This window comes from Rhodnius prolixus, unplaced genomic scaffold (assembly GCF_049639745.1).
Source record: "Rhodnius prolixus isolate KJV_2025 unplaced genomic scaffold, Rpr scaffold_3, whole genome shotgun sequence".
Taxonomy (NCBI): Eukaryota; Metazoa; Arthropoda; class Insecta; order Hemiptera; family Reduviidae; genus Rhodnius; species Rhodnius prolixus.
In genome coordinates, this window is record NW_027411603.1 from 17,142,747 (window position 1) to 17,166,908 (window position 24,162).

Consider the following 24,162-nt stretch of genomic DNA (forward strand, 5'->3'; position numbering starts at 1 on the left):
GGAACAGTAAGTCCACATTTAAGTTGGTCTTTCAGTCGTTTCAGTCAGCTGCTTACTTTGGTATTGACAGGTTGCCTTCGTTCACTGTCTGTAATTTTATAGTAAATAAACTAGAAGTTTCATTTATTACTTGTGTTAAACAAAATTATCTGGTGTATCAAAATGTTTGGCTATAAGTTTATATGCAAAATAGAATACTTTGTTATTATAGGCAAATCTCGGTAGTAAAAAAGGACATTTTCCCATGTAAATTAGCAAGTCATTCAAGAAATTATTATTGCTTCTATTTGTCGCAATGGACGAATTGAGGTACCATATTTAAATGTACTTTCCTAATCGCATAACAAAATTGATTCATAGAACAAATTTACTGCTCGAATGCAACCTAGCAGTTGTAACTACTCAATACTGCTTCATATTTTTTAATGTTTCTGTAGACATTATAAACCTGTAGTTATTTACAGAATACATATTATTACATATAATGTTGCTACTCGAAGTCCTGAAGGTAATATCACTGAATTACTGGGTATTAATGAAAAGGAATCTAAATTATCTTTGCCAGATTTCTACTTGATTGGGTAATTACAATACCTTATCTGTTATTAGTTGGAAAAAACGGCGTTAAACTTAAGATTTATTCCCAAACGAGTATTACGAGTTTCAGAGAACAGGGGTTTGATTATTTTTGTTGATGAAAAAAGCCCAATGACGAAAATTTGTCTGGGCTAGCAGGCTGGGAACAATTCTGAAGTTTCGCCGAAAACTTATAACTAATCATTGTGATTCATAAAAAAGAAGAATGTTTAATTGATAACTTTCTCAATTTGTCATTAGACTTCAAGAAGTAAAATCCCAACCACAAAATTGCGTACTAGATGCTATTTTCTGTGATCCTTGGACTAATGCAATCAGGTGTGTTAAATTTTATTCATACTGAATTTAGAAATAAGCGTTTTTACATCCCATTAAAGTAATTTCAAAATTAAATCTTTTATATAAATATCAGTTAATTATGGGTGCCACTTTTTATGTGCACCACCCATTAAAGGAACGGGTTAAGCATAATGGATTCTGGGCTTTAATATTTTGTCTAAAATACACTTTCATGTTTCTCCTTAGATTCGGATTTATCTCTTTGAAGTTCCGATCTAGTACATTTAAACAGATTAGGAGTGCTGGAGGTTTGAACTCTCGATGATCGTGGATTTGTTGACTCTCCCAGAAGTTCTGAACCAGAGTTAAAACACATTGTTAGGGGCATTCGCGCTTTGCTGAGTCTCAACGAAACCCGAAGATGGTTTATTCTCTTTCTGAAGTTCCGAACTATCATTAGATACAATATAAAGCTTTTAAGATGTGAAGTATTGGGGTATTTGCCATATATGCGGACTAGTTAGTGAGGTCCCCAGATAGCAGAATTTTTTTTGTTATGTTAACAGTAAAGTACAAGCTTGTGTCTACCTTCCTCTTGTGAATCAGGTTTTAACCTTTTTTCTTTTTAGCCACGCCTCCAAAAACAAAAAAAGTCAAACCTATTTATTTTATCGTAGAAAATGCTGTTTCATTTCACCAAGGATTCCTTGTTTTAAAACATACATTAACTTTCCAGAAATGTGTTAGTAAAATATGGATATGTTAAGGCGAAAACAGTACGCTTAGTTGGAATAATATTGTCTATGTTTTGCCTAAGGAAACATATAATTCATTTACGAGATATGCAGAATATTTGCACTCGAACAGGCTTAATGGGTTTGTGGGTAAGATTTTTTTTAAATATAACCATTAGTTGTACTAACTAATACGACACAATTTTTTATTTTAAATTTTACTCATTCATTTGAAATTTTGTAAGGGAAACAAAGGTGGAGTAAGTCAGCGACTTCAGATTTATGGATGTTCAATATGTTTTATCAACTGTCATCTAGCGGCTCACGATCATCTTCAACAGGAGCGTGTTGCTGATTATAATCAAATATTACATCACCAAAAATTTAAATCTACCGAAGCAACTAGTATTCTGTTCCACGAGTTAGCTTAATTCTTTCCACTTTTGTTTTTCTTTTGGAACATCATGTAATTATACATTATGTAATTAGTTCTTTCTTTTTTGCTTTTTTTTAGTTACGTATTTTGGTTTGGCGATGTTAATTTTCGTTTAGAAAATGAAAATAATTTGAATGCTGATACAATAATACAACATATTAAAGATAATAATTTTCTAACATTACTGAAATATGATCAGTTGAAATCAGCCATGGTAACTGGAGAAGCGTTTAGTGAACTTATTGAACCTGATATAACTTTTCCACCTACTTATAAATATATATTTCACTCTAATGAATACGATGTCAAGTAAGAGTTGAAGTTATTTGAGTCAAGTCAAATTTAAATTAACTCCAAATAAATACTTCTCTTTTAATTTTTAGCCGGAGACCCGGGTGGACAGATAGAATTTTATACAAAGTGAACGCTAATGTTTATGAAAATGTGACATTAGATAGTACTCCACACGAATATAAAGTGATCGATAATTTTACTTGTAGTGATCACAGACCAGTTATAGCTACCTTTACTATTAAGGTAATTAGATTATCTACTTCTTTTTATATTTTTGCTTTATCGCATGGGGAGGGTTAAACGTTAAGTCGAATCAGTAATTGTTCAGAAATTTTTATTTTACATCTTTACATTAAAAAAAAGTGACTATTTTAATTCAAAAATCGATAAATTGAAGTGCTTTTAGGTTTTTAGTAACTATGCGGAGAGAGTAGTAAAATTTCTACCTATTCAAATTTGGTACACAAATCAAGAAAATACAGCTACTTGCATGATGGGAGCAGACGTTGATCCTAAAGTTTGGGATTGGGTTGGTGTATTTAAGGTGAAATGAGATTTCTAATTTTATTATCAATATTGTCTTAACTTTTTAGCGCTTGAAAGGTTTCTTGAAGTTGCCATTTAAGCCAATTGTTTCCATTATTATAAGTGATATTAGCTGTAAATCATTTTCCGTTTTCTTGCTTGAATAGAATTAAATGTGGTCCGTAGCTGTCCTACCTAATCGTGTTTCTCCTTAGTTTTAGCATATTTTAATTTTTACTTTGTTTGTTTATTTTATGGCCACCTCATGTATAAAGACCATAAATTCCAATGAAATCGATTATAACCCCAAAGAAAGCCAAACCCCGTCATCTAAAAGTGCTCTTAATCAAATTTTCCCCGCGAAAGAAATGTTTCAAATAAAAGTTGTACAACTATATCAGCGATAATTGTGCCAAGTTTAAAGAATATAGTAGGAGCCATTTTAATAAATCCTTCCAAAACTAGAAAACTGTAAAGTGCACTCACAGTTAGCTTATTTTGTCTAAAAGGTTATTTTCAGGTCCGAAGATGGCACTTATTAAATCAAATATCAAACTTGAACTTCCTGCCATTTTTCTTTTTAAAATCTAGCAATGCAATTACTTTGCAGTCTTACACAAGCATACAATTTTTTTTTGTAAAAACCACTTTTATGGATTGAATAGCCCACAAAACATATATTTCCAAGTAATTGAAATTTTGACGCTGTCGCATTACTTTCTTTTACCTTTTGAAGTAAAATTTGATGAAAAAGGGGATTTGCGTCTACCGTTTGGAGAGTTGTACTCATTATAAACAATGCCTTGGTAGGAATAACCGGTTCTTGGTAATGTCAGAACCAGCTGAAGTGACTGAAGATCTAGAAACGAATTCTTTTTTGCTAATTCAGCAAAAAAGGTGTTAGTTGATTGTTAAATATGAATTATAAACGAAAATACGTTTCGTTTAGTGTTTAACAATATTTTTTAAATTAAACTAAAGCTATCTTTATATAATATTGCAATTGTACTTTGACTATTAGTCCACAACATAAGACTAAATAAATAATTTCAATATATTTCGTGATTATAAAGACATGTCGATCTAAAAGAAATATATATAGATAATTAATTTACACATATATTGAACTTATGAAATGTAGATTGTGTGACATTTTCGACTGACACAGTCCGAAAACACATGTATAAGTAAATATAAATAATAACAAAGTAAAAAACTTTTTTCTTTCAGGAAAATTTCACCAGCTTAGATGAATATCAAGGTTTTATCTATTTAGCTAATAATAGTACTGATGCAGCCACTGAAGCTCTTCCTAACAATATTAGAACTGGAGATAAAATTGAGCTTAGATTTTATGAAAATATAATTAGAACACCTGGAAAATATAGATTATTATACTTTAGCCACGATTCTGGTAGTGTTCTAGGTATGAGTAGTCCATTTCATTTACAAAATAGATTTGAGGGCAATAATGTTCAGAGAGTACATTTGGATTGGTGACAAATGCCTCACACCCTTGGTAAATAATAAAAAAAATAATCTTTTTTAAAAAATAAAAAACCAAGGGTGTGGAAATTATTTTTATTGAAATATTACATCACAACACATTTTTTAATAAAAGGTAAAAATATATTCATTAAAAAAAACAAACAAAAGATCTTAAATGATATTATATTATTTTGAAATTAGTTGCTTTTGTGCAAATTTAGTTATTAAGGTATTTTTCGGTTATTCTGCATTCCTCTTAGGTAGGTAATTTCTTTAGGATTCTTGTACAACATTGGTGTTGATTCAAACTCCTGAAAATTCCTTTCTTATTTCCAATTATACTTTATATCCAGTTACATCTCTAGCATCTGGTGAACGTGGATGGCAGAAATTTACAATATAAATTTAAGCCTTGCCAATTTTAAGTAACATTTCAAAAAATAAAAATAAACGGTGCCATACTACTTATCACTAAAAAATCTGGGCTTCGTTGGCCTAAAACCTTCTTAGATGATTCGAATAGCTCTAAATATCGGCTTACTTGATAGGTTGAACAAATGCTAAAAAAATCCATTAAAAATGCAATTTTGGTTCTATAGTTATAAAATGTAGTTATTCTTGCCATAATGTAGGAAAACATCATAATTAACTTGACATCTTTTTTCTTGACTATCTCTTACAATAAATTCTTTCGCTGATTCTGCATAATGGTACTCTATTAATAATAAATAAAAACTAATAATAAAAACATTAATTTTCTAAGATTAAAAAAAAAAAACTTAAAATGCTGATGCGAGAGTAATCAAATTACAGTCACATTACAAATTTTTACGTGTATATTTAAGCGTAAATTAATCGATGTCTACATATCTGGAAGCATCCGAGTGACTGCAATTTTACTTTGATGGTTCAATGGCAAATAGAGTCATGATTAAGCTTCTGTTCTTTTTAAACTCAAAATGCCTTTTAAGAGTTGATCGAATTTCGTTTGTGAATAAATCTTTCGTTGCATAAAAACATTTACTTATCTCATTGCTTTTGAGGAGGAAGCACCTCAAAGCAGCCTTTGGTTTTCTTCGTCAGGAAGAAGAGCTATAAACTGCACATTAAACTAAGTAGCAGATTCTTTCGTTACTTGTAAAATTATCTCCAACTTTTGTTAGAAAGTGTTAGAGATGTCGAAAGTATTTTTTTTTTAGGTTGGATATTTTTGTGAAAGCCAAGCCCTCTTAAGAAGTAGCTTGGCCACTTCCCTTATTCTTCTTCCTAATCTAAGAAGCTCTAAAATATGAGGTCATTGCAGCTGAATCCTTTTTAGCCAGCCTCCGGACTCTACTGTAATTCACATACCATAATCACACTATTATCCACTTATCTTAGGGCTCCCATCTAGCCTCAAGTCCAGGACTTCCATTGCACTAACCATTTACCTAATTCTTTCTCGCAAAGTAAGGTTTATTACTATTATTTCTTTAAATTAAGGCGCGTTAATATTCAGATTCGATAACGGATGGAGCCATATTACACTGCCAAGTCTAGACAGTGCGCTCTCAATACAAACATTACTAACCATTCCCTGACAAATCTAAGGGCTACACTCCGGAAGTTAAAAGCCTGACCTTCATGTGAGAAAATATGCGAGAGCAGAATGTAATCTTCCTCATAAAGCTGTTTCGTTTTCCTTCTCAGCCCAGTTTGCAGTCTTCGTAAATCACTAAACCAATTTGATAGCAAGTGATCTGAGATTATACCATTGTTGTACATTTTTTATATAAATTATGTTTTATTTTGAGGGTTGGATATATTTTTGTTAAATTTTAGACTTTTATTTTTGTTACCATTTTAATGTTATTTTGATTTTTATTGTATAGCTTAGTGGGATCTTATTTTATTTTTGGTGGTAAGGTGATATATATTTATACGATGTGTACATATATACTCGTATGTGTACATAAATTATGAAAATTACCTTTTCGAATAAAAGAAATAAATAACTATGAGTAAAAAATAATATACTAATTCTCTAGAAATTACCAGTACACATAGTGTATTTTGAATGGAGTTGTGACTATTGACTTCAATGTTGAATCGTATCGATTGTTATTCATTATGACCTATAATATCACAGATCTGCGAATGCTTTGCTACCTACTATTCGTATTCTATTTTACGTAAAAAATATTTTTTTCTAAAATAAATCTTATTCAAGAAAATATTAACCTGACTGAATTTCTAAGACTTGTTAATGTGTAGAAAATAAACCTTATTTGACGTTGCATTCCATTTTATTATCCCAGAGCTAGTGAGATTTTGAAATTACGTATTGTTAAATAAAAAAAAAATGTTTATTGTACAATAATACCCTAAGTGCCTGTAATACTAGAACAAATAAGTAATTCAATCACAGTATTAACGTATCCTCCCTATGTACTTATGATTTATCTGGTTTCTTCTTTATCATGTATTCAATTTTATAAATTGAAAAATAAAGTGTTAAATTTCTATTTTTTGTTTTCTTTTTCTTGCATATTTAACAGCTGGCTCATATTTAATTTTTAAATATACAGCTAGAACCCACATACTCGCCTGAAACGTCAAGACGTGAACAGACGCTTAAGCTACTTACTAGACTACTTGAACGCAGATCCAAACTTGACTTGAATCACAAACCAACAATCTACAAGACACTGTTAAGACCCATGTGGACATACCGAGCAGAAGTGTGGGCTCAACCAAACCCTCTAACTCCAAACGCCTACAGACACCTACAGTCTAAAATCTTATGGAAAATCTTAAATGCTCCTTACTACATTTCTAACCTTACCATTCACACTGACCTTCGCATCTCTTTTGTCACTGACCTAATAAAGTCTCGCTACCTCCAATTTCACAGCCTCCTAGCTCTCCATCCTAATCCTCTTGTACAACAACTCTCCTCCCCTAACCTTCCAGACAATCCTCCTCACTGCTTGAAGCGGAAGTAGCCTGGGGACCTTATGATGTGAGTGTAATCCACTGAGAATAAGTTTTACAATGGGTGATTGCTCTTATTTGACTTTGATGTGAACTTAACCAGTAAGATCCAGTTTACTTGATAGAACAGTTATTGTAGTTGTAAATTAGACTAATAAAATATACAAATGTATAAACGTATATTATGTAAGTAGACTTATATTTTAGGAAAATAACAAAAAAGTTAATTGGCCAAGATCATCGTATGTAGTTCGAAAAAAGTTGACGAAGGAGGAACGTTTCTACTGGATTAGATTCCCTGGGGTTGTCCTACGCTTCTTGACCTATTGTCGCACTCAGCATAGAAAGCTCTTCTCCAGTCTAGTTTCCTCAAAAACAGCTTTTACTAATTTATTCAGCTTTTAATAACTATTACAATCATAAAATTGTAAAATTCCTGTACGAAACTTTTTTTCCAGAAAGTTCGATTAAGAATTTTACTCTGAAGTGTCATTTTTGAGTAATGTACAGTCCTATCTCTTGCACATTCTTGAGAAAGATTGTTTCAAAAATTTGAGTAACAAGAAAATTCGCCAAGCGAAAGTTTTTACAATCTGACCTGTTCAAATCTCATTTTTTGAGATTTTGTCGAAAATTCCTTCTTCGATTTTATGTAATAATAATATTTATCACATATTTAGATTTCTAATTTTTAAATTCATTGATTTATAAGAAAAATTTCTTTGATGACAATTTGGGATTGGCCTTCCTGTGAAGTTACATGTCAGTAATTGGTACGGTTTTACAAACTATATTATTTCGACAAGAATCCAAAAATGTATGCTACTCTTTATACTACCATTTCAGTGTCATGTACAGTACTAAATCTTATATAATACATCTTATATAGAATATATTATATTCTAGAGAAGGGAAAATTGGTTGCTGAAATTCCGAGATAAAAGAAACCACCAATGAAATACATATGTTACCTAATAGGTTCCTATCCATCGATAGACATCCCGTTCTGGCATCTTCATTTCGACCTAACGATTTTTCTTGAGCCACCTATTGCTGCCTCGAGTATCTGTTCTTCTACCATTCCTACAACGTGACCCACCCATCTCAATCCATTCAGCTTTATAACACTCGCATCAGTTAACTTCTAACAGTTCATTTTTACTTCTCCAACCTCTCCTACCTTCACAGGTCCAAAGATCATTCGAACTTTCCATTCAAAAATTAAGATTTTTCTTTCACATTTGAGGGCCGTCAAGATTGTGAACCTTCCATTAATAATAATATAAATAATAAGCCCCGTATGAATCTAAAAACGATTCCAATCTGGATTTACCAGCTAAGAATTAGTTATTTGTCCGATATTAATTGAGCAATTTTATGATTGTTAATTTGCTTTTCTGTATGAAGGAATTACCCTGTTCTTACCAGCCACCATTCTAAACGTGCCTTAATTATTCTTTAGTATTTTTAGCATGAACATGTATTAAATGATGCTAAAGAAATGAGCATGTCCCTCTATATAATTGTCTTTTATTTTCTTTCTTTAGGAATATAATTTTAACAACTTTTTTTTATATATTCATTTTAATTACATTTATTCGAACATATGCATGTATATAATTTAAATTATTAAATACAATTAACGAACATAATAATAAATGATCGATCTCAATGTTTACCCTTTTTTTAGAGAAAACTGATCGAGTATGACTGATCTACAATTTTTTTTACCTTACGAGAATTTTTTTTTTTTACTCGCAGTAAATTTATTATTTAAATACATACAAAAACAAATATTGTTTATTTGATTTTATAGTTTGGACAGCAAATTCTATTGTGTATGGATAGATCTTAAATCTTCTTTAATTTTACTCATTTCCGGCTCATAAATTATAAAACAAATTATAAGAAACGATATACTGTTAGGTGAGACTACAGTGTTACAGTAATGCTATTTTTTATTCACAGTATTTATTTTTTGTGGTTTTGTATCCAAGTTATTATTCTTTTACATTTTTCTAATCAAAATTAATTGATTACTTTTTTTTTAATTATTTATTGTATATTTGATAAGATACTAATTACAAGAACTGAAACCCTTGTCAAATGAGTTGAGTTTTTAATTCAAGATATTACTAATTGTTAGGCACGCATATAATGTAATTACCTCATCTAATGTGCAAATTACTAAATTACAATCTGTGAACTCACAAAATTCTTTTTATTTCATATTTAGACAGTTTGTATATTAATGTATTTGTATTTGGGCAAGGTATTTTTAGGGATATATTTTTATGTCTAATTTAAATACATTTTAGCAATAACAACAACGAGTAGTAAAAATTTATAATAATCCAATATTTCAGATATTAATTTTTGTTTAAAACAATCAATTTAGTACTAGAATAACAGGTTTGTATTTGAAGAAATAATTTTAAGTGACCTTTCCCAGTTGTATCCTTTTTGTTCCAATTGTTTATTTATATTTTCAGTCCGTAAAATGGAGAAATGGCATCGTTTTTTCAGGGCAAGCTTAAAGTAATGCTTAGTGAAAAATCAAGCGTATTATACTATAGTTCAAACAATCAACAATGATGATCACACTAATAAAGATCGCACACATTTGCCTAGTCGCGAATTAAATATTTCCTTAAACTAATTATTAAGCACTAAATTAATTTTCGAAAAATAGGAATTCACCTGTTATCCTAAAAGATTAATTAAAATTTTCAGCATAAATTATAAGTCAACGTAATTATACTTAATAACTTCTAGATAACTAAAAGATTGGTCCAACAGATTTTAAATATTCAGTAAACACAATGAATTTATTAATGGAGTTTTTAACAAAAAAATTTCTAGTTGCATCACTTATAATATTTAGAGCGCACTAATATAATTACGCGCATTATACTTATTACTGTAAAAGATTTTGCTTCCAAACACCGCGTACGCACCTCTTACGTTAATTTCATTCAGTAAAATATGTTAGAAAGTGTAGTTTAATTTCTTAATTAGCAATTTGCCAAGGAGAAGGCAGGCTTTTCTTTTATTTCAATAAGGTATCACAAGTTTTGTTTTTGTAAATTCTACATTAAATATCTCATTAATGTGTGAGTGCTTATATTTATTGATTTTTTAATTTTGTTATGTTTTGAATGCTGATTTGTGGTGTCAGTCTTTAAAACTCGACTTTCTATAATTTGTATTGGCACGAGTGAGGGCCACATCAGTGGCTCCCATCAAATGTGGATATGATATGCAAGAGGACTAACTCCTCATAGCATACATCTCCCATTTAGCTTACCTCCTTATTATAATCACTGTTAAAACAACAAACCAGAGTTCAAAACATAATGGAGTAATTGCTTGTATAACTTCTTTGAGTAGGTAATTCAAAGAAGCTAAATAATGTATAAGTAAATATCCTTACGTTTTAAGCTAATGAAAATAATATAGGCCTGATTTTAGGTGTTTCATCAGAAAGGTACATTCCCTGCTTTTGCCACTACTTTTTATGAAAAAAAAAAACAGAGTTCAACAATGCAATGCAATTATAAACCTAAGAGAATAGCAAAAATATTTAAAGAAATGGTATTTATTTATTAAATAAAATTTTGATTAGTGTCCCTGATTAAACTTCTCTTTCATTTTTTGGTTAATAATTCACCTACGATTTAATTAAGCGAATAAAAAGTTTAGCAATTGCAAAATATATAATTGTACCGGTTGCTTACCACGGTAATTTCTGATTTATGTTGATAAATTATCAATTAAAACAAAACTTAATACGAAAAGCGATTAGAAGCGATATTTTACCCTTCCTTGGTTATATCAAAGTCAGAAAACCAAATAGCCTGCAATATAATAAGGAAAATTAAAAGTTATTTGCCAAACAACTAAAAGCAAATATCGATGCTTAATAATAATATATTTTTTTTAAAACTTATTATAACATAAATAACAATAAATTATGTAATGTACAAGGAGAGATTCGGAGAGGTCAGAACTTTAATAGTTTCTTACGCAATTCCCTTTGTTACACATATTCTACAACCAAAAACAGAATAACTTGTTGGTTGCTGATATGATAATACTCAAAAATCGTTGGTGAGGATAAAAAATAAAAGAAAATAAAACAGGAAACATTGATCCAGAAAAGCATTCACTACACTTGAAAAACAACCCTTTCTCACAAAGTGAGTTCCCTTATTTTCCTACGCAAAAATTAATATTAATGTCTGATTTATAAATTTACTTTGTTCTCAAAAATATTAAGTAAAGGAAGACATATTAATTAAAATAAGTATTTTAAAAAACAATTATAATAAATAAGTTCAGGAAGGAATTAGCTTTGAGGTTGATACTCTGGTCTTAACGCGGTGATCCGCGTTCGAGTCAACTAACCTTTTCTCTTTCTAAAAGCCTCTGGCAATTCGCTGTCTGATGAAGTCAGTCGCTAACTGACTGATGTCGCTAACGAAAACACACTCCGGAAGCTCTGAAAAGTCTCAACAACTTTAGTTTATTTCTTAATAAAATAAAAAATAAAAAAAAAAATAAAAAAAGTAGAGAAAAACAAACTACAAACAATAGGAATAATTATTACGCTGCTTTCTAATGTATGTGCACAGCTTTTGAGTAACAATTTACAGTATTTCAGTTTTATCTATCTTCCCAAATATATTTCAATTATGAACTGGTTATAAATTCAATATGTAATCTATTTAATACCTATTATCAAACAAAAATAAATAAAATAGGGAAGACTGAAGGCAAAAGTTGCACCCAATAGGAAATTTTTGTACAATTAAAATAATTGTACGCTAACGACTCATATTCACTCATTCAAATGTAGATACTGGTTTTTAGGCCTTTATTACATATTTGAAACAACTCTTATCCCATTAATTCATATGAACATATTAAATTTTTAGTGTCATAAATTTAGAATGAATGTCTCATTAAATTCTGAAGCACTAACTTGTTAGTATTTGAAGTTTGAATTAATTGTTTTTCAGATTTAAGAACTTAAAAATGTACATATGAAATCTACTTGAACAAGAATCTTCTCAGCTTTACAACAAATATCTTTTGAAACAAATTCTTTACCATACAATTATTAAAATACTAACTGTAAACAACTAAAATTTATTACCAAGAAACGTAATTATTAAACTTTAATTATTACTGCTGTTTTAATTATTTAATTGAATAATGGAACTGAAATTGTAATTGACACTGATTCGTTTACTTTTTTAGGTCAAATTAAGACACGTACATAGATAATGTATGATAAAAGATAAACAAACAGACACCAAAACAAAGCACGTTTTCAGACCAGAAATCAAACCCAATGCCACAAAACGTTATTAGCATTGAACGTCGTGCCTCTAACCAAACGTCTACCGTGGTGCCTTTAAATATATATATATCCAGTTTTATTGGGACTGCCCTACAATTTAGCCCCCGTAATAAAAGCAGGGTCTTCTCTAACTGACCTTAAACAAGTAACGTTTGAATAAAATAAAATTAAATAGATAAAAAAAATACGTTTTTTTAATTTTAGATTTTAGAAGCCCCTCCAATCACAAGTGTAGCAAGTATTGCATTTGGGTTTTAATCTCGGATACAATTTTGTCTACTACAATTTACATCTCCAAAAAACGAGATTGCTTTGGTGTCAATCATTCTTGCTAGCCAACAAAGATTATTGGAATTAATTGACGCCTTGAGAAAGAGAGATCAAGAAAAATTGCAATTCCTTTCACAGTGCACCATGACTAGAACTCCTACTTTCATAATTAAAAATTATCCTCAAAATCCAATTTTTTTTTACACGATATAAAATATTCCAATAAATAAATATTGTTTACCAAATATTATCATATCCCTACATTTTTATATGTACATATTTATGACTTTTAATATAGTATTATATCAAATATAAATATATTTTAATTTTTTCCAATTTTTTTTTCCAATTTTCTCTAACAATTCATCCAATTTTTTTTTAATTTTCTTTTTTCCAAAATATGCAGTCTTTCAAAAATTTTTGGTAATATCATTACAGAATTGTAAATTTTCTTAGTTGAGTGGTGAATCTGAAACAGTCTTATTATTTACTAAATAGTGTATGAAAAATTGATTACAAAAAATCTATATGCTTTTGTCTGAATTATCCTTTGTTTTAAACCTATTGGAAAATCCTAAAATACAGTAATAAGTACTGTTGCAAGTATTAAGTAACGTTATGAGACACTTTCATGTTGCTTGTTTAAATTAGTCTTATAATTTAAGATTAAATTAACCTGAGGTTAGAATTAGATGTATAAAATGCTTATTTTGGTTGTTCTCAAATATAAAAGTCACAATTATTCTGAGTTCAAGGTTATCGTAAAAAAAAAATAAAATAATAATAATTTTTAAATTCCAATACAATCATTGAAGTTATAATATTGTGCAAGCTGTACCATGTATTACTTCAGAGATGAACATTGGTGTCCCTGCACCAAGACCACCATCAGTTTTTTCATGCTCATTATCACGATCATATTCACAGTCGAAGTAGTGACTCTGAAAATAAAATAATAATATTGAAATAAATTGAAACTAAAAAAGTCTAGAGCTTAAAAACAATGGAAAAAAGAGCTGGTTTCTTAAAAGGGATTAGGAAAATAAACGAGTTGGGGAATAATTACTGAATTATTGCAGTAACAAAATGACTTGGGGGGGGGGAATTAACCCTTTTAAGAAGGAACCTATTTATAATTTCTAAACCCTAATAGTTATATTACATTTGAATTTATCATACAGTAAAATACAGTAAAGAAAATACACACTAAAAAAATTTCAAGTGATATAAACACATTATATGACTTATTTTATTTTGCTTTGAAACTTACAAGAAACTATTACTTTACATTTTGTGTTCTATTTATTTATTCATTTTCAAGATATTTACAAACATTACAAAAGCAAGAATACAGACATGAAGTAAATGCAAACTCTTTCCATTGCGCAAAGTAAATTTAATTAAAGATTTTTTTTTTTAATGATGTTATCAGAGTTTTTCTATTATTCTACAACCATAAGGTAGCATATTTCTTTAGAGGTGATACGACACAAGGCGTATAAAAATGATTTATGTAGAGCAAGGCCGGGCTCAGCAATGGTGATTGTCGTTACTCTTGTGAAACCGATGAAAATTTCTCTTAGCGCGCACCTTAATTTGTTTCCCGCCCGTCTAAGTTTTGAGCACTCCTTGCCTAATAGTATTTTCTTCACTTAAATTCTGGGAAATTTAAAAAATGCAACAACCAAAGAGTGTAGTTGAGTTTGATAGCAAATTATCCACTTCTTCATTTTCTTTACGTCCTTCCTACTTAAGGCTCTCATTTAATCCATAAAACCAATTCTTAATCAAATCATTTTTTTGGGCTTGTTCATTGAGATAGCGATGACGGAATGTCAGCACCACAAAGCGAATTTGTGCATCATGGATGTCCTACATGAATAGCACATTTTTTTAGTTTATAGTTAACATATGAGAGTGATTCACTTCAGACTTTTGCAGCAGATATTATTTGGAACTCAAACCTTTTGACTTTGTCATTTTTTTTTTCTTTTTCATGTTTAACACACATAGTACTTTTTGCCGTTACATATTAAATATTGAGGAAAAAAAAACAGTTTCAAGTACTTAATGGAATCAATTATTAGAGTTGCGTTGCCATAACATCAAGAAGAGGCGTGCATTGTATTTTAAAAGGATTTATAGTTCCTGAAACTGACGGATCTGAATGTAACTACTCCCAGCAATATTAAGTTCTTTCTTAACAATCAAATGAAACAATATTTTTTTTCAAAACTTTTCTATTACTTGAAAAGAGAATTTATTGCATATTTAGTCATTCAGTTAATAATTCTAGAAATTCATTTCCCTACAAACCTTCCATTGAATTTTATATTAATAAAATTTAAGAAATAAATAATTACCTGGCAATCATAACAACGACAATGATCACTCATTTTACAAGTAATACCCCATTGTGCAGCTAAAGCTTTGTACAGTTCTTTACTTGATTTATGTACTATCATGATCTGTTTGGGATGTTCATCAGGTTCTTGTGATGAATCTGTCGTTGGTGATAAATTCTCACGGCCTTCAAGTCTTGACTGTGTACATTAACAAGAAAGTTCAGAAGCAGAATGTTATTGATGAAACAATTTCTTTTTTGAGTATTTCCAGGTGTTTGTCATTATTATGTAACTATTACAGAGTACATCTCCATTGAGAGAGAAAAATAGACTAAAACAATCCTTGATTTAATCTGAGGAGATAATCTCTCTCTTATACAGCCAAGATTATAAATTAAATATAGTACAAAGGAAACAAATTCCCTTCATTAAACTACTCGCATAAATATACAATTATATAGCCTATTAGTAAGAAAAGAAATATCTACCTCTGCTAACACATGTTCATACGACGGAGGAGGAGATGATGGTATGGAATCAATAAGTTGTGTTGATTCTGATGAAAGGTTTTCCTCGGAAGAACCACTGGCCTCCATTTCTCTTGTTGGAACTGCGTCACTAGACGCTTTCCTGAATAATTTAGTGTACTTCGTTTTGTTTTCTTTAGGTAAGCCAAAAAAAAATAAGAATCATCATCTAAGCTGAAAAAATGTAACCTAATTAAGACCTGGGTAAAACTAAACTATCTAAGTTGTAATTCTACTATAAAATTTAGTGTAAAAGCTGGGCCCACCAATAATTTTTTTTGAATAAATAATGACTTCAACTACTAAGAAATAAAATAAATATCGACTATCCTTTTGCTTTCGGTAATGACAATTAAATTTAGTTATCAATTCCTATAAAATTATAAAACAAATTCTTCCTTTTTTTTTTCTCATTCGAACTATCAATTTTTAACTATTCTGTTCTAATTTCTTTTTTAATAATCATTAAAAAATTAAACAGGTCTTTGTTAGCACTAAGACTGCAAAGAGATACTTTTCTTCTTCTAGCCTAAGGTGAATAGGACCGGTGTTACACAACAGGCCTTCAGGAGAGACCTTAACTTGTTGGAAATTCCTTTGATCCTAACTATGCCTTGGATTAATTTTCAAGGTGAATTGGCGTTACATTAATCAAGGTCTAGCTAAAATATGCCTGCAATAAGGAGTGTATGCCACAATTACGGCTCATTAGCACTCTCTTCTTAAATCAGTCTAGTGGCAATCATGCCACCTTTTGCTGTTACACTTAAGATTATCTGGATGGTGGTTCATTAAGTTACTATGGTTGTGATTACTTTTAAAACATTCTATAATGAAATTTGCAGGCCACAGGCAACGTAAAATCCTTCATCACTAAATCAAGTTTTGTAAGAAAGTTCCAGTTCTTACTTAAACTTTTCTTCATTGTGACTGGATTTAGTGGATTAAATCAATTTAGTTCCAAGATATGATTGCTGCAGTCCTTAAATTACAGAACCTAAATGTTGATTAATACTTACAAAAATAAATAAATAGAAACCTATGTGAAATAAGAAAAAATAATAATAGATGATTAACATCGACTGATTGCTTATTTCTACACAGAAGATATCGATTAATTTTTTAACTAGTTATAAACACGCTCGCTCACAGAACTTGATTGATTCAGATAAAAAAATTATAGCAATTCTTGTGTAGTATTCATAATATTTTAAAAGATATTATGAGAATTTCAAAATATTAACTTTTGTTCATATATGAACTCTAAATTAGGTTGAAGGACAGATGTCCAACTAATGTCATTAGAAACTTTCGTTATCGACTAAGCAAGTTTGGTGTTTCAAATATGACTGAATTTCCACATTTTATCTATAATTAAACTCACTTTATTATCGATTTTAATTTATGCTAGAAAATATTTACGTTTGTAGCATTTTGTTTAAGATAAAATTTGTTAAACTCTTGAGAAAGATTAACTGCCTTTGTGCACCAGTAAAATCCCCCATTTTGTTGTGCAAATTATACTACAAATTGTTATTACGTGTAATTAAAGTTCTAAAACTGGATAATTTTGCTGAGACTTTTTAAAAAATAAACTGAAAGGAGTAAGAAGATGAGACAGTTACACATATGTTGCGCTCCGTCTTCGCAATATCTCGGCCACAATTCTAGCACGGACTCTTCACACTACAATGGAACGTTCTTATCTTAAACCCGCTTTTTATTGCCGAACAGAAGACGAAGGGGTTCCATAGCTTTAAGTGCTTTTAAGCCAATGTTGGTGTTGTTTTTATTGCCCCTGCTACAACTAAAAAAAATATGCGTTCTATTCCCTGCAAGATATTTTCATCTGTACCCCACGGAGGAAAAGAGAGCTAACTTATTTCCTGCACCTTGATCTAGTTCAATCCAATTATCTCTAGCGAGAAGATTTTTCGCGCCTTCTTGTAGAGGTTATGAGGACACCAATCCATTTATTACTGATCACAAGCACAAATAATTGATCTTATTACCAAATTCAAATGATTAAGTTAGAAAGGCCTACTAACTTTCCTGTTACCTTTTCGTGTAAAAACAGCAGAACTCTCATCACAGATGTTTTAATCACGTGTTTTAATAGCGAATTGAATCAAGTACAATAATTATAGATATTCATAAAATAAATTTTATTGTCTCATAAGTTGAGATAAGTCAGTTGTGATCATATTAAGGAGTAATTTATGGGTTGTACGCTTTGAGAAGAAAATGGGAAACCAAAGTGCCTAGGGAGATCTATGAGGTTTAGGAATGAAAGCAATATTTCGAGAATAGACGTGTTAGAATTTCACGCTTATAAAAAGCGTTTGAGTTATTTGAGATCTCAGTACTTGACTGAACACAATTTTTTTTTATTGATATTTATATTTAATTTGTCTTGAGAGATTATATTTTTCGTGACCTTATCATCATTTAATTCTTTATCAAATCCGAGGTATCGGGCTTTGTCGACTCTTGAAAGTACTATCAGAGTTAAAATACGCTAAAATAGATTCAAGATTGAAACTTTTTATAATTTGTTTTTCTTCAGTACTTAGGATGAAACTCATACTGAAATGGCAAATGTCCCTAGTTCGCGGATTGTAACTATTTTTCGGGGGGAAAAAATATATAAAGGTTATTTCTAGGAGATGTTAGTTAAGTTCTAACTAAACAAATCTCACATGAACCTTATCATTTAAAAACACTAAAAATCTCTTTTTTCCTCTTAAGAGGACCGAGATGGCTAGAACCAGTTTGGTTTTGCAAGCCCACGCATCCTTCCCATGCGGTTAAATTGGGATTCGTTCTGCCGGCCACATTTCATTACATAACATTTGTAGTTAGTCTTCTCCTTTGCAGATGTTTCATTAAAGGAAAAGATACAGTGACTAATGAAGGATCTTGATAGCTCAACTTTTGTTTTGCCAAGGAGTTGTACAGTACTTTGTTTTTAGAAAATAACAATTAATTATGCAATCATCTACTAGATAAATTTGGATAATACTGTTTTCATATAACATTTTCCAATATTTTTAAGAAATATGTAGCCGAAGAAATCACCAATTTAATTTTGTATAAGTAAATCGTACTATTTATGAAACGATTAAAAAAAAAAAACTGTTTAAGGTAAATGTTCAATTTTACTTCACGAAAAATCTTAGCATCCAAATCCTTTCCCATAAGCAGAAAATTTTATTAGTTAGGACTGTCTTTATTTGGACTTTTATCTACAAATTAAAAGGAAATTTTACTTTAAAAAAATATGAATAATAATTTTTGGATAATCAGAAAATCGTAAGTTTATGCTAAATTATTAAATATATTCTTTAGCACAGTAAATATTGGAGGAGCGCTAGTGAGTGATATTGATTAACTCTAGACTTCCAGCTGCTAAATAATTTTTAGAATTGGATCGCATCGCAAACGTAACAGATAAACAGCTATTGAACTTCCTCTATTTCCAAATTGTTATTATAAACTTTACTAAAGCTAAAGCTTACAGCGATTTTGTTGATTCACTACCAATTAATTGGACAGGGCGACTTCCACAGTGGCAACTCACTTTCGTACAACTGATCCGGACTAACTCAGTAAGCCTAACCACAGTGCTGCTAGTGGTAAGAACAGCAAACTGTAATATCGTGCTTGCAGACTGTAACAAGGACTCAGGCTAATATAATTAAATTATTAATTCATTGAAAGCTATAAAAATGAAAGAACTGAAGGGAGAAATGAAAATGATGGGTACTGTATATAACAAAGAAAATTGAATTTTATACACATAATTTTTTCCGATACATTCGAATAACAAGAGACTCTACATGAAATCAATTCGCTGAAAGTATTTCTTAATCTTACTAATGCAAAAGGGAAGTACCCAGTTCATATTAACTTTTCGAAAAGAGTTCAAAGAAGTCTGGAGTTCCGTCCTCTGAATAAAAAATCAATTAGATAATAGCCAAGTTTTTTAGCAAATGGTCTATATTAATGATGGAAAAACAGTAATAGTAAAGTATAAGCTTCTGCCCCATCTAATATAGTAATTGAACGTCAAATCCTGCCGGAATAATAGCTTTCTTTTGCGTTTCTGATGGATAAAATCTTTGGTACTATTCGATACATTAATTGTAATGTGTTTATCATGGTGCTATGGGATCCACGCTATAACAATTTATTATTAAAAAATCTTATTTGAACATACACCCAATTTTCTTCTACCACAACTCTGTTTTCTTGCAAGCAAAAAAATTTTAACAGAGAATATTGTACAGGTAGGTACTCTAAGGCATAAAACCCAAGCCACATATGACCCCCCAAGGGAATACCCGAAAAACTTAACTTTCAACCAACCTAATCTTCACACTGGCACTGATTACCTAATATGCCCCCATTATAGTTCATGGTAACAATAAAGCTGATGAATTGGCGAAGGTAGGTTCTTCTTAACCCTGATTAGGCAAAGAATATGTTGCAACGAGACTACACCTATTCAAATCGACAGTTTCATAATTTGCTCTATGAAATACCTCCACTACACAACAGATCCTCAATTGTTAATGATCGAGGCATGTCCCAACTTTTTGCTCCACAGATTTGGTAAACTCTTCAATCCCACAGATTGATACAGTGCCTTCAGAATTACCTTCATGTTGAACAAGTGACGGTACATGTCCGGTAGACAATACATTCCTTGCAAGAGAATCCTTAAACTAAAACTATTCGATATGTATATTCCATAATCATTCTATAAAAATCTTTTTGTTTAAGAGCAAGTATTAAGTTTGCGTCATCTTAAGTACATCTCTTGAAATGTTCATCCATTAATTCTTTCAGTAATAGCTGCCAGTGACAGGCAACACATTTTTTGCTAATTAAACCTGAAAACTGTAATGAAACCCAGTAAAAATGAATCCGAGGGTACATAAAAGCTGGTACTTAAAAGAATGTAGATTTCATCCAATCAACCACCTATGATTTAATTCACAAATAAACTAGGAAATGCTCTAATTTAGGAAACAACTGCCCTTCTTGACCGACTAAGAAGAAGCAAATAAATCCCAATGCAGTTTCACAATTGATACAAAAAATAGGTCATAAATATTTTACAAATATTACAAGAAAATTTATAATAAGACTTGTATAAAGTAATTTATTCTGGATGGTTTGTAGCAGTGGTTGTGAGAAAGGATTGAAACTGGGACGAAACCAGATCGAGACTTCTGATACCACGCTTTGTTGCTGACAATAACATAGAGCTCCATTTCTATTTTGATAATGTATATTTATTTCCTATGTGTAAACAAAGAAGGCGTTTCCTAACGATTTAGTTCTTTTGTAATTAGAACTGCCTTCTAATTCATTATATGAAAAGTGATTACTAAATCATATTTCAATTTCGAAAGTTCGATCTTTCTTTTTAATATTGGCTGATTGTAAAGCATAATTAAAATATTGGTTGATTGTAAAACATAATCAAGAATATTGACTGATTGTAAAGCATAATTTAAATATTGGCTGATTGTAAAACATAATCAAGAATATTGACTGATTGTAGAGCATAATGAAGAATATTGGCTGATTGTAAAGCCTGACTTACATTTTATAAAACTATTGTTACGAATTGAAGCACTTAACTGTTACTAGACTACACGCCAAATTATTGTGACACCATTAGTTTTTAATAGTTTGGATTTAGGCAATTTCTTTTGTTTTGTTGAGACATTATCTACGGTCATTTTTCTCTTTCTTTCAAATTTGTTTGCATTTTTGTGCTTGAAGTGAGCTGCAATTATTACAATTGCAAATTGGAAACGCTAAACTCATACAAATCAAAGACTTAATTATTTCAATTCTATCTGAACTAATAAACTTACTTTCGCATAATATATTTTCGTTGGTAGTTTCTCCAACTTCTAATACAATCGTAACACTTGCTTAGGATTAACATTCTCTCTTTCCTATCATGAACTCTTTAATTTTTAGCAGTAACTTCTCAACCTGGTGCAGCAGAACTAAAGACAACACATAATAATAGCACTTTTAAAGGAAAGAAACTGTAGTTTTTTTATTTCAGATAGTGGAACTGTTTATAAAAATGCTACGCACCTTTCAATTTGTAACGATTTTCTATCGGCGAACTATGAGTAAATATCCAAACCAGATCAATTTCTGCAGTTCAAATGTTTAGAATTAAAGCCAAGTTATTAAAATAAAAAGGTAGGATAGAATAAGTTACCATCTTTTCACATCTTGTATTTGCCACTCTGACTGACCTAAAAAGTGACAAATGGGAAAGCCAAATTAAAGTTTCGGGCTATCTTCTATTGCCAGGTAATTGTAACACAAAACTTGAGTTGAGATGCATGATTCATTAAAATTATTGTAGGAAAGAAAAACAAAAAACTCAACTTTAATCATGGCAATTTCTAACGTTGGACTTGTACACTTTAACTACTCCCTTCAGGAATGCTCTCGTAAGGTCGCCACTGGAAGAATGACTCCTTTGCCACATATATTCCGCTAAATAGGAACCAAACTGGCCAGTGGCGGTCCTTCGTGGCAGGTGCTTTTTTATCGAACTCCTTGTGCCCTCAATTGTATTCGCGTGCATACTAGTCTTTTAAATTTAGGGAATGGTTGACTTTCAAATGCTGAAATCCTTCATCTTCCAGATAGTCATATGACTTCCAAAAGTCCGAATGAATTGGGGATCCCGGCAGTATAAGTCTTAATAATATCTAGTAAGGTACCTCTATCCCTTCTTTTAACAACTTTAAAAAAACATTTCGTTGATCCTCTCTCAACTCCACCAAACTCCCATCTACCATTCACACGTTTTCTTCTATTGTACTTCCTTCCACCAAATTTGCACTCATGAATTTCGTTTCCAACACCACCTTAGCATACTACTCTCATTAATAATTTCCGCGCACACTTCTCTATAAAAACTCCGCCAATCACATACTCAATCTTAATTCACAACACACATCACTCTGTGCGCTTTTTTACAAAAAAACTCTGTCATCAATAACACATCAATCATACTAATTTTGTTTCCAACCATGAACCCTCACGCAAACTTCTTCTCACATCATGAGAGATCAAATAAACTATCTGCACCTCCATTCATACTTATCTATCGCACTGCTTTGTTTTACCAAATTCATTTCCCTTTCACACTTCGGACAAATATATCTGTTGCTAATTAAGCCAACATCCATACAGAATCTCAAAACTTTCATCTCCCCATCCTCACTCAGTCTGCATTCATGCTTTAAAAAAAATTAAAACTGTTGATTAATAACACTCATGACTAATAAAGTTCTTTAGACAGACACCAAAAAAGGCAAGGCACTGTGGCGGGAACAATTCGCGGCTGCTTAATTAAAAGTGCAGTTACTTAACTTTATTGGGCATGCGCTCACAATAGAATAAATAGATCACTCCTCCAGAGTCTATTGTTAACTTTAGCCTTAGCATAGTTTAGTTATCTTAACAATTTATAGGACAGTTTTTTTTTCAACTTAAAAGGTAACCTATTAATTAATCTAAAAATTTGATTGATAATGATAATAGATCTAATAGTAGAATGCTAACAGGAATAAGATTCCTGAAGAGTAGAGTAATAATAATAATAATACACTGAATAATGAATCTCAAAGATTTGTCAGTGAATGTTTATGTGGCTTTGAATAAATGTTCATGCCAACACGTTCTTGTCTGGCTTACGGCAATATTAATTACATATAAATCCTTGAAGTGGTATTCAAAAATACTTACATATAGTAACACTTTGCTGAAACTACATCTTACAAGATGCTTCTTGCGTTTGAATATTAATTCCTAACATTATTTGCTTCACATCCTAATTCCTACGTTTCTCTTAATGATTTGTTACCCATCAATATTTTCCCACCAATAATACGGATTCACTTGGATTATGGCTTATTACTCATTAATCTTTTATACTATTAGGAAATGTTAGTTTTAATATTCAAAACTAATATTACTGACTATTAATTTTTTATCCATGCCATTCAGGTACAGAGATAGGGATATTTGGTTGTTTTAACCTTACCAGCTAATAACACTACTCAGTAGTACTTTCTACTTCACTAACTGCTAAGAACTTGTGTCAAGCACACGCTAATTGAAGCAAAATTTCGCACTTTCACAGCTATAGTTGGAATAAAACTTAGAAAAGTTCAGTGGCATAGTAAAAGGTACTTAAACTACAGAATTCAATTTAAGTTTTGATTATTCATCTAAAATCTGTATTATTGTTGCACAATTTTTGGTTGCAGATTTGGTA

General features: G+C 30.7%; 2 protein-coding genes across 11 annotated transcripts; one reads left to right on the plus strand and one right to left on the minus strand.

The window, feature by feature from the left end:
* The first annotated feature begins 12 nt into the window (after positions 1-12).
* On the plus strand, positions 13-6,857 carry LOC141452987 (inositol polyphosphate 5-phosphatase K-like). The gene is made up of 9 exons (XM_074125637.1): positions 13-309; positions 465-581; positions 838-915; positions 1,613-1,760; positions 1,856-2,031; positions 2,125-2,355; positions 2,430-2,583; positions 2,747-2,884; positions 4,096-6,857. Exons 1-9 carry the CDS (start codon positions 296-298, stop codon positions 4,363-4,365), a joined length of 1,326 nt encoding a protein of 441 aa, XP_073981738.1. The 5' UTR covers positions 13-295; the 3' UTR covers positions 4,366-6,857.
* Positions 6,858-9,067: 2,210 nt separating this feature from the next.
* LOC141452991 (uncharacterized) lies at positions 9,068-23,899 on the minus strand. 10 transcript variants are annotated; one of them, XM_074125653.1, is made up of 8 exons: positions 23,631-23,899; positions 21,957-22,123; positions 21,725-21,862; positions 19,352-19,503; positions 15,795-16,007; positions 15,325-15,504; positions 13,800-13,902; positions 9,068-13,430 (listed from the first exon to the last, which is right to left on the minus strand). In XM_074125653.1, the coding sequence occupies exons 5-8, from the start codon at positions 15,900-15,902 to the stop codon at positions 13,414-13,416; spliced, it is 408 nt and encodes a 135-aa protein (XP_073981754.1). In that variant the 5' UTR covers positions 15,903-16,007; positions 19,352-19,503; positions 21,725-21,862; positions 21,957-22,123; positions 23,631-23,899; the 3' UTR covers positions 9,068-13,413. The 10 variants fall into 10 exon arrangements, with proteins under 10 accessions (XP_073981754.1, XP_073981749.1, XP_073981744.1 ...); XM_074125648.1 differs by having other exon boundaries at positions 9,068-13,902; positions 15,795-15,967; XM_074125643.1 differs by having other exon boundaries at positions 9,068-13,902; positions 23,631-23,898.
* Between the last annotated feature and the right edge of the window lie 263 nt (positions 23,900-24,162).

Excerpts from the sequence above, each read along its gene's own strand:
- LOC141452987 (XM_074125637.1), top strand. Across the intron at positions 1,761-1,855 it reads CAGGCTTAATGGGTTTGTGG|GGAAACAAAGGTGGAGTAAG; the intron begins GTAAGATTTTTT and ends AAATTTTGTAAG. Across the intron at positions 2,885-4,095 it reads ATTGGGTTGGTGTATTTAAG|GAAAATTTCACCAGCTTAGA; the intron begins GTGAAATGAGAT and ends TTTTTCTTTCAG.
- LOC141452991 (XM_074125649.1), bottom strand. The coding sequence starts at position 15,902 with ATGGAGGCCAGTGGTTCTTCCGAGGAAAACCTTTCATCAGAATCAACA. Across the intron at positions 15,505-15,794 it reads ATGAACATGTGTTAGCAGAG|TCAAGACTTGAAGGCCGTGA; the intron begins GTAGATATTTCT and ends TAATGTACACAG. Across the intron at positions 13,903-15,324 it reads GTCGTTGTTATGATTGCCAG|AGTCACTACTTCGACTGTGA; the intron begins GTAATTATTTAT and ends TTTTATTTTCAG.